Source organism: Camelus bactrianus, chromosome 32, assembly GCF_048773025.1.
Source record: "Camelus bactrianus isolate YW-2024 breed Bactrian camel chromosome 32, ASM4877302v1, whole genome shotgun sequence".
Lineage (NCBI taxonomy): Eukaryota > Metazoa > Chordata > Mammalia > Artiodactyla > Camelidae > Camelus > Camelus bactrianus.
Window position 1 is genome coordinate 21,060,576 of NC_133570.1, and position 11,417 is coordinate 21,071,992.

Here is an 11,417-nt window from a genome sequence, read left to right on the forward strand (position 1 = left end):
CTAAAGCCTTCACTAAATGCCTTCCTCAAAGCTCAGATCTCTCTTCTAGGAAGGAGTGAGGAGCCTCCTGCTTCTGTAGCTAATAATCCGTTTATTCCTTTCCCATGGCACAGAAGTTCCTGAGGAGAAAAAAGGATGCTGCAGGAAGGCCTATGACCTGTTTTGTGGCCTGGACCAGCAGAAGGGCCCCAAAATGACAAAGGAGGAGGAGGCAGCCCTGAAGCTGAAGATGACAGACACGTCGGAGAAGCCTCTGTGGCGGATGGTAGTGAACATCAACGGCATCATCCTGCTGGCCGTGGCTGTCTTCTGCCACGCATATTTTGCCTGAGTCCTGCCTTCTGCTGCAGGCTGTGCTTCTGAAGGCTGGACTCTTTACTATCTTCCTTTAGTTACATCCTGTGGCGCTGAAGGGCCACCAGCCGGTTGTAAATTTTGTCTAGTTGATAAATGTGTACATTTGTAATTACAGGCTAGCTGCAGAAAAATCAGTGATTTGCTGTTAACTTATATATTTGAGGCCAGTGTCATACAGTCATCTGTATGTATCAGAGCTGCAGAAGGAAGTCCACTTAATCTGATGTCTAGGAAAAGGCAGATTAAGAAGCTGAAGCCCTGTGATGTCTGATGCAAGTTTATCTCAGGTAGATTCAGCATGTCAGCATTGCTTGTCATCCTTGAATATTGTTGAACAGTTGCGGTCTCCCTGGTTCCTGCCACTTTCCCTATCTAACCACCCCACCTCATCTTTTTTTAAAAGAAAAAAAATTCCCTCCTCATAATATCATGTCAAATTTTCCTTAGCACAAGAAAAATGAATCTGATAAACTGAGAAATACATTGAAGCTGAGGATGGGAGCTTGATAGGGTCCCTGTCCTGGGTGTTTGCTTTCTGAAGGAGAGGCCTGGGGGTGGCAGTACTTACCAAAGGGAAGGACCCAGGTGTCAGCCTCAGGCCAACAGGGAAAGCAGATAATCTTGAGTCAAGGGGGCTTTCTGGTTTTCTAAAAATGTCCACTGTGAATTTCTCAGGTTTGAGATTTTATTCATTTTGGCATTTGCTGTGCCTGGAATGTCTTAGCCACTCAGTAGTGTTTGTGGATCAAATGAATGATAAAAGCATTTGTTTATAAATGCTTGCTTTATTTTTGGTTAACCTTTTCTTATGGCTGCACAGAGTACACACTCTGGTGACTGTAATGAATTGGGCATTTCCAGAGGCTCCTATTCCTTATGGTGCTGACATTGATATACACAAAGGCTTAGAAGCTGACTCTGTGTCATGTAACAGAGCAGATGGGCCTCATGGGGGCTTCTGTCATCTCAGAGCAGCTGCATTCTCCTGAAACGTTTAGCCCGAGATTCTCCCCGCTGTGAGTTCACGTGACCACAGCTCTTCCTTTCTGAGGTGTCTTCTTGATTGGTGATCGTCCATCAACCTAGGATAGGGTGGGTTGTCTCTGTTCCAGGCGGCAGTGCTCAACACTTTTATTTCTTGTGAAATCTGTTTCTTAGAAGGAAATTTTTAAAATTAAAGTTAAATTTAATGAATTTAATTCTTTTAATTCCAACTGAGAAATAGTAATCATATCGTGTAATATAATCCTGTGGAAGTCATGATATCAGTATTGACTGCTTTCAGCCTAGTTTAGGAAGGAGCTAGGATCAGAGGTTCTGTGGAGCTGAGAGTGGTTCCTTGGGTGTAAAAATGGTTCAATAGGTAAAGAATGGCTTGTTCTTGTGAAAAGAAAAGAAAATATTTGATGTGCCCTCATGTTCTCCTTAAGCTAGGCAGAGAAGAGGGAAAAGTAGAGAGTTTCTCATGGCCAGCATTACTTGGAGCACTGAGTTTTGTGTGGAATTTGTGATATTTTTGAGCTTTGAGAGGATAAAGGGAGAGGACTGAAAGCTGATGGATGGAGCAGGCATGAAATATGAAATATCTAGATTGTCCTAGGTTCTGTTTCTGACTTTGTCAATGATTCGCTGCGTACATGTGGTAAATTATTTGGTCTATACTGTATTTTTCTCTTTGAAAAATGGGGACTCTGGTGCTTATAGCATCTACTACCTCCTCTGAGTGTAAGCAGGTACTTTGAAAAGGGGATGGGAGATACATACATGAAAGATGCCAAACAGATGTCATATTAAGCTACGGTTAGTCCCATATATTAAAATTTGTTACTTTGGTAAAAAATAAAACCATTAAAAAAACCCCATAACATCCTGATTTCTTGCTTTCTAGAGATTCTAGACAAAAGACTGACCATCTCTGTGGTGAGCTCTAGTTGGCACAAGATGTGGATTAGGTTGCAGGAGCCAGGACAGTTGAGAATAGAATCTAGCAACTTGAACAATTTAACAACATGTAGCAAAGTTTGGAGATGATTTCAACTTCAAACCTCTAGCAAACATGGGGTGAGTAACTCTACTTTCAATGCTTAATGTCCCGTTAGAACAGACTGAACCACTTGGGTAACCAGGGCCCAGGAAGTGATAAATTGTACTAGAATAATTTCAGGGATACAGGAAAGAGCTATTCTTTCCCTCAAATGGAAGGTGTTTGTTATGGGGCAGAGTGATTGCTTATTAATGCTTAGTTTATAGAACTGAAAAACAATACCCTATAAGGCAAAAAAGCTTCTTTAAATCTCTCAAAATGAGAAGGCATGTCTCCTTCCCTGCAGAGTGATGTTGGTCCCGGGGCTTTTGACACCTGGGAGCATTTCTTACTTCCATATAACTGAGTCAGGCATTGATGTACTCGTAGAAAACTTTCTACCTTTGAAATGTACTAGAACTCACTTTTTCCTAGTACTGAAATCACCATTTCCTAAAAGATCCACTACAGCTTGTTCTGCTTCACAAAAGCAAGCCTTGGGAGAAAAACATATGTGTGCTTAGCTGGAAGAGAGAGATTCCTTAACATTACCCCCAACCCAGCCCCAAATTGGATTGCGGTGAAGCAAGTTGTTTGAATGAGGTGCCATTGCCTTGGCGGGTTGGTGGGGATGGAATTAGGGAGATGTGGGTAAGGTTAATGGGGAAGCGTTGTTCTACTGGCTCTGGAGCATCCAGGTGAGTGTTGTTCAGTCCCTGAGCCTGCACTGCACCCCTGACCCAGACGGCTTTTTCTGTCAGTGCAGCTTCTGTTCTTCTATGATGGCTCTTCCAAGACTCTCAGGACATGGACTATGCTTTCCTGATTTGCGGTACTCCTAGCTTGAGAGAAGTTGATCCTTGAGTGGACCTGTATTCCTAGATCACACTCAAAGGCCAAATTGTCAAACTAAATACTAGACATTTCAGATTGGCAAACATTCAGATTAGAATGCTGCTGCTTTGCTTCTATTTTCTGATATGCTGTAGTCCAGGAGTCAAGGTGCCCGAGCCCTGGGAGCAGAAGATGCTTTGTCATTCATTCATTGTTGAAAACCTGTGATCCAGCCCATCCAAAGGACCTGCACCACCTGCCTTTTCTTGCCCTCATGCTCTGTATGTTCAGTTTGTGATTCTGTTTCTTTTTGCTGCATGACATCCACTTCAGATTATTTTTCCCACAGGAACCTATGACTTGAAAATCCACAAGATACGTAACTAACTTTTCCTGTGTTATGGGCTTAATTGTGTTCTTTTCCCTCACCCATTCATTTGTTGAAGTCTAACCCCCCCAGAACTTCAGAGTGTGATTCTATTAGGACATAGGGTCTCTAAAGAGATAATTGAATGAAAATGAGATTACTAGGGTGGGCCTTTATCCGATAAGCGTGATGTTTTTATAAGAAGAGATCAGGACTGCAGGCATACACAGAGGGAAGACCATGAGAAGACACAGGGAGAAGACGGGCATCTATAAGCCAAAAATAGAGGCTTCAGAAGAAACTGACCCTGTTGACACCTTGACCTTAGACTTCCAGCCTCCAGAACTTTGAGAAAATAAATTTTTGCTGTTGAAGACACCCAGTCTGTGGCACTTTGTTATGGCAGCCCTAGTAAAAGCCAGCACTGCTCAGTGCCTAGAGGGAACTCTCCAGCTAGAAAGAGTTCCCTCCCTGGGAAAGAGAGAGTAGGGTGAGCCATTAGCTTCCCCAGCTTTTAGGGCATGGCATGAAGGAACCACTCTGAGTTCACCCCATCCAGAAACCAGCAAAGTTGAGACATGCTGGCTAGGAACAAAGAAGGAAAGCAGAGGCTACCACACTGTCGGAACAACAGTGGTGGTTCCCAGAGACCTGCTCTGCAGAGCATCCCAGCAGTTTCCCCACTGAAGAAAACAGCAGCCAGCAAAACTGCCTTGGACTTCTGTAGATTTCACCATTTTTTTGCCCTACAGTTATTTGTGTTCACTGATGTCAGCCATCTGAGTGTCTCCCAGCTCCCTCCATACTCTTCCAACCCTCACCCTCAAGGGAATCCAGGACCTGTGCTGGCAGCCTTCTCAGTCTTCTGTGGCTGTGTGTGAGTTCAAGACATCAGTATAGATCCCTTCAGCTGACCCCCACCTTTGTGTGTGTGCTTGGGGCTAGCCCCTTCCGCTTTGTTACTTGCATGCCACTGGCCTGATGCCCACCACCTGCCTCCATTGCTGTGTACGTCTGTGGCAAGATCCTGCAGCTACAGAAGTGCATGCTGACAGCCAGGGCCCTGAGATGATTGTGAGCCCAGATCTAGCTCTGTTTCTCATCACTGGCTTGTACCAATGGGCTAACCTGCAGCTAGCCTCTCCAGGTGTCACCTGCATAAACTTAGTCTAACTCTCAACACCAGCTTCTACTTCCATGTGACTGTGGCAAGACCTAGCAGCCATGGTAGAGTATGTGGGCAGTCAGGGCCCTGCCTGGATTTGACTTTTATGGATTATATTACAGTCAAAAGGCATAGAATGACTGAATGGATTTTGAAAGAAGACTTAACTATATACTGCCTACAGGAGACTCACTTCAGCTTCAAGGACACACACAGGCTCAAAGTGAAGGAATGGAAAAAGATATTCCATAAAATAGGAATCAGAATGGAGCAGGGTTAGCTACATTTATATCAGACAAGTAGACTTCAAGTCAAAAACTATAACAAGAGAAAAAGAAGGTCCTTATATAACGATAAATGGGTAAATTCATCAAGAAGACATAACAATTGTAAATACATATACTCCCAACATCAGAGTACCAAAATATATTAAGCAAATACTAACAAATCTGAAAGAGTAACAGACAACAATACAGTAATAATAGAGGAATTCAATACTCCACTTTCAACAATGGATAGATCATCCAGACCAGAAATCAGCAAGGAAATACTGGACTTGAACAATGGTTTAGACCAAATGGACTTAACAGACATATATAGAAAATTCCATCCAAAAGACAAATCAGCAAGAACCAATCCAAACATATGAGTAATACAATAAATTTGAGTGAATTATATAAAAAAAAAAAGAAAATTCCATCCAACAGCAGCAGAATACACATTCTTCTCAAGCCACATGGAACATTCTCCAAGATAGATCATGCTAGGTCACAAAACACCTCTCAGCAAATTTAAAAATATTGAAATTATACCAAGTATCTTTTCTGACCACAGTGGTGTGAAACTAGAAATAAATTAACAGGAGGAAAATTGGAAAATTCACAAATATGTGAAAATTAAACAACATACTCCTAAACAACCAATGGGTCAAAGATGAAATCAAAATGGAAGTTTAAAAATCTTAAAACAAATAAAAATGGATCCACACATATCAAAACTAATGGGATGTAGCAAAATCAGTGCTAGGAGGGAAGTTTATAGTGATAAATGCTTACATTAAAAAAGGAAATATTTCAAATAAGCAACCTAACCTTACACCTCAAGGAACTAGAAAAACAAGAACAGACTGAGGCCAAACTTAGCAGAAGGAAGGCTATAACAAAAATCAGAGCAGAAATAAATGAAATAGAGAATAGAAAATCAATAGAAAATATCAATAGAATTAAGTGTTTTTTTGAGAAGGTAAACAAAATTGAAAAAACTTTAGCTTGACTTACCAAGAGAAGAAGAGAGAGAGAGGACTCAAATAAATAAGATGATAACTGAAATAGGAGATATTACAATGGATGCTACAGAAATACAAAGGATTATGAGAGTACTATGGGCAATTATACACCAACAAATTGGACAACCTAGAGAAAATGGATAAATTCCTAGAAAAATACAACCTACTAAGTATGAATCATGAAGAGTTACTTGCTTGTTATTGGTAACAAGTAAAAAGGTTGAATGATAACAAGTAAGGAAACTGAATCAGTAATTAAAAACCTCTCTATAAAGAAAGGCCCAGGATCAGATGGCTTTACAGGTGAATTTCAACAAACATTTAAAGAATTAATGCCAGTTTTTTTTAAAAACTCTTACAAAAATTTGAAGCAAAGGGAACACTCCCAAACTTATTTTATAAGGTCAGCATCACCCTGGTACCAAAGGCAGATAAACACACAAGAAAAGAAAACTACACGTTAATATTCCTGATGAACATTAATTTAAAAAATCTCAGCAAAATACTAGCACACCAAAATCAGCAGCACAATAAAAGGACCATACACATGATCAAATGGGTTCTCTATTCCGGCATCTTGGCCCGTTCTCTTATTTCTTTATTTTTAATGGAGGTACTGGAATTGAACGCAGGACCTTGTGCATGCTAAGCACACACTTTACCACTGAGCTATACCCTTCCCTCCTTAAATACTTCTTAATGGTTTCACATTAGAAGCTCCATATAAACCAGGGATAAACAAACATCATGTATCAAAGAGGAAATCTCTTGGAATAACTTGTGAGGATAGCATCCTTGGACATGTGCTTGGTCATTATAGACCATATTCTAGATTATAAGGGTAACATCACATGAAGAGAAGCCTTAGTCTGTCCCTTCCTCTCCAGATGCAGTACAATAATCAGACTTGTTTGTCTTTTCCTCATTCATTTATGGGAGCGCTTTCTTTTTCTCATGTCACAATATATTTTTGACTCCATATTTTAATTTCTGTTTGAACTACCTTTTGATACAAAAACTTCAATGGTTTATTTAAATATGTAGTTTTATCTTTTGTGGTTTCTTGGTTTCCTGTTTTGCTTAAGAATGTAAACTGCCAGATAGAAAAACAGAAAAAAGTTATAAATAGGCAACTCACTGAAGTTAAAATCGATGATTAATTAGAGTGCCTATAAGATTTTTCAACAACCAGATTAGCAATTTTTGAAAAAGCAACAACTTTTCGTGCTACTAAACACACAGGGGGAACAGGTCTACTTGCTCCTTGTTGGCAGGAGTGTGAATTGCCTCAACTTTTGGGAAAGTAATCTGTCAGTATCTTAAAAATATAAGTAAATGTATCTGCAGCTCAGTTATGCCACTGTGAGAATTCTATCCTGTAGAAATAAAACCATCAGTGGGGATCTATGCAACATCATTTGTGGTGGCAAAAAATATTTAAACAGCCTGAAAATCCACCTAAATAGAAAATTGTTAAAATAAATATATCTAATATTATAAATTTTTAGGTAGAAATTATAATGAATTCATGTGATCTGCATTTGTTGGGCTTAATGATGCCCACCATGTACTATAAAGAGAGAAAAGTCGATTGTAAAATAATGTAGAGTTTGAGTACATTCTTCAAAACAAAAGAAATAATGGCAGGAAAACCCTAAAAGAGCAAACCATTGAAAGTAATTCATGAAACCCAGAAACTATAGGTAAAAGATGAAACAATTTGACTAAATAAAAATTAAAGCTTCTTACAGCAAAAAAAAAAAAAAAAAAAAGAACCCATAAAATTAAAAGGCAAGACATAAGTTTCAAGAAAAATATTTGCAATTCATATGCAAATAATAAAAACACAGACTATCTGAAGAATATCTATAAATGAATTAGAAAATTGGTAAGATATATCAGAAAATTCACAGAAAAATATGAATTGCTAGTAAGTATATGTAAGTACATACAATCTCACTAATAAGTGGAGAAAACTGAAATTTAAAAATGAAATTAATTTCAATCTTCAAGTTGACAAACATTAAGATTTAAATATATTACTCTGTAATTAAGGATATGAGTAAATAGAAACTTTCATACAGTAATGGTGAAAGTTTGGACCCAGTGCTCCTAGTTTATGCACATATAGAGTCAGCTCACTGGCTTTCTAAATTATCAACTTTCTTTTTCTTTACTGACACAAAGAAGAGCAAAAGCTAAAAATCAGACCTATAGTCATCTCATTTAATAAAATTACCAACTGCGTGTCTGCCTTTGCAACACAAAAAACTACACAAGTGAAAAAAATCAATGAAAGCATCCTTTGCTTAATAAACATTCTAGTAGCTCAGATAGAGTTCAGGCAAAATAGCCATGGAGAAAGACTGCCACCGTCAAGAGGAGGATGGCGTTGACATTCACCACGGTCCTCCACTATGCCTTCTCCGATGTGTCTGTCAGCTTCCTCCTCTGGGCTTCTTCCTCCTCTTTGCTCAGCTTGGGGCCTTTTCTCTGCAAACCGCAGAACAAGTCGTAAGCCTTTCTGAGACATCCACGAGTTTCCTCGGGATTATCTGAAACAAAGAGAAGTAAGCAAATGATCACAAAGCATGGGAAATAAAACTCCTGTCAATGTAGTACAGGTGATTGTAAAGAATGATTATAACCATTTCTAAGTGTTAGAGGAATCCCTGAGAAAATATAGATAAATTTGATTATACAACAATAGAAAACTTTTGCATGGCATAGAGTCTCTCCCTCTCTCTCAATATTTCTCTCTCTCTCTCTCTCTCACACACACACACACACACACACACAGACACACACACACACACACAGATTCATCAGGCCCTAATGGTATTATTGACAAAATACCAAAATTTCGATGGAGATATCGTTCCAATCTTATTGAAATATTCCCACAAAAAGGAAAAAGGGGCTACTTTCCAATTCATTCTGTGAACATTATGATCTTCGTACTAAAACAAGACATAGACTAATTACATAAAAGGAAAATTATAGGTCGGTCTCACTCAGGAACACTGATGTAAAAACCCCAAAGGAGTAGAAGGCATTGACCCTTCCTTCAAGGTTTTGAAGAACCAAAATCAAACCAAGCCAAACAATTAGTGTACAGATTAAGACAACATATCCTGATGGGCTAAATTTGTCAGTGGTTTCTAAAATATCAGGTAAATAAAGAGCCATGGGAATGGATGCTGGAGACATTTTCATGAAGGAAATTAAATTAGAACCTAGTTTCAAAGAATAGGCTTTTTCTTCTCTTGGAGAAGAGGTAGAAATATTCTAGGGGACTTGGTGTATGTGGGAGAAAAGTGAAGAAATCTGCCAGGTTGGAGAGAAAGAAATGAGGTTGGAGGAGAGGGTAGGGCTAGATGCTTAATTATAGTCAATCAACATTATGAGACAAGGAATTGGAGAGTTTGGAACTGCCCGCCATCTCAGTAGCTGCCACACAGATCCGTGGATGGATGACGGATGGATGGACAGACAGACTAATGGATCAGTGGATGAAGGGATGGATTTCATACGTAACAAATTGTCTTGATTTTTGGGAAGGTAAGATTTTAAAGTTTCAGCTTGCCATAAATCCAAGAGGTTTTTCAGAAGCTGAATTTCATAGCATTAAGAAAAACTAAACAAAGCCAGGGGCATAGAGCTTCTATGTGAAAACCAAATGTAAACCAGGTGTTACCTTCATTGACACCATCATCGGCTTCTTCGTATCTTTTCTCTTCTGTGTCTAAATCAATGCGTTCCTCTGTACTATTCCGAAGAGCCCAGCACAGGCGATACAGCTAGCCAGAGACCATAGACAAGCGCATTAGTAATGTTTACAATAATGTAATGATACATTTGTTTATTGTATAGTTCAAAAAAAAATCAAACACACAGAAGAATATAGATAACAAAGAAAATATCTTTTCAACATTTTTAACATGGGTAAAAACATTAGCCATTTAAAATTATTTCTTTTTTTATTTCTTCTGGTAGTTATTAAAACTCTTCAATAATATGCTTAAGGCCCCTGTTTATGGATTTACAATTTCATAAAATTCAAAGATTTATCTACTTTATGCTAGACCCTGGCTCCACTCATTGTCCTTATCGTTCAAGTTACTAGCTACATCATCATGGTTTTCAGTTTGTCAAGTGGTTATTCTTTCAACTCTTAGAATATCTCCTTAAACTCTGTCTCTGGATCCATCATGTTTAGATAGTATTTGTGTGCCATTCTTAAGTTCTGATAGCAATTTACACGTTTCTTTTCCAACTCACCTCCAAACTTCTGTCAGCACTACTGTTATTTTAAAATAGTTATGCATTATAGAATTTGAATTGTTTTCAGTAAATATGTTTAAGATTTCCATGCTTAGTCTGTATGTTGATTAAAATTTCTGAAAATAAATAGCACTTATGCTATTATGCAACTTGTTTGTGTGCCATAGATCTAAGACATGTGATTGAACATAATGAATAAATACCAGCTCTAGGTCATTCTAAGGAAATTACTCCAAGTGTCAAATGGGTTTTTAAAATCAAAATCCATCATCTGCTCAAAGTCATGCTTCATTTTAACTGGCCTCACATTTGGTCCATGACTTTCCTGTATAAATTTATTAGAATTTGTAACTACCTTTCTTATTTGTTGTTGACATGCAAGCGTCTGCTTCCACTGTATCACTACGATTCTTAATAGCTTCATATAAGGTTCTTAATTACAGCACTTCACACTAAAGCCATTTTCTTTGCAAAAACTCCCCTATTGGGGCTCCTTGAATTCTTGTTCTAACTTGAACCAGGTGTTTTCTAGTCTTGCTGAAAACCAATCAACCTAATTTTTTCTTCACTGCCTTGCTAGGTTAGGTTCACACACTATTCACAACTTTCTCCCAAATGACTATTGATTTTTATCAGTTCATTTTGAAAGTTAAAACCTCACAGTGTATTAATGAAATATAAACATAAACTAGATAACTGGTCTTGCTGGTCCTCTATACAAATTCTTTTTCTAAAAATGAACAATAAGTGATGGTCATTTCCATTGGCATGAAAGAGTTTAACATTTATATTTATGTCGTTTAAAACTATCATGTGTTTTCTAGTGTTCTTTCATTCAACTCCTAACATTCAGAGTAAATATTTAGTTTTGAATTCTGGTGACATGTCTTTGCTAAAGTAATTTGAACCACATTGTGCTTCAGGTTTCTCCTTCCACACACAGTCTACTGGGCACTCTTCAAGGAAACAAGTAAGGAAGTATTACTTCAAATATTAAGTGATACATGCAAAATATATTAAAAATAAATTCAAATAATATTAGTATATAAACAATATTTAAATTTAAATCTGACATTTTTATAACCCTCTATGGTGACTTTCC

At 38.1% G+C, this 11,417-nt stretch overlaps 1 protein-coding gene across 1 annotated transcript in view; it reads left to right on the forward strand.

Annotated features, from left to right (window-relative positions):
* Positions 1-2,222, forward strand: part of SLC5A1 (solute carrier family 5 member 1) — a 45,946-nt gene extending 43,724 nt beyond the window's left edge. Inside the window, exon 15 of the mRNA XM_010947923.3 lies at positions 114-2,222. Within this exon, the coding sequence (XP_010946225.1) occupies positions 114-331 (218 nt within the window). The 3' untranslated portion in view covers positions 332-2,222. The remainder of the gene's footprint in view (positions 1-113) is intronic.
* Positions 2,223-11,417: the final 9,195 nt, after the last annotated feature.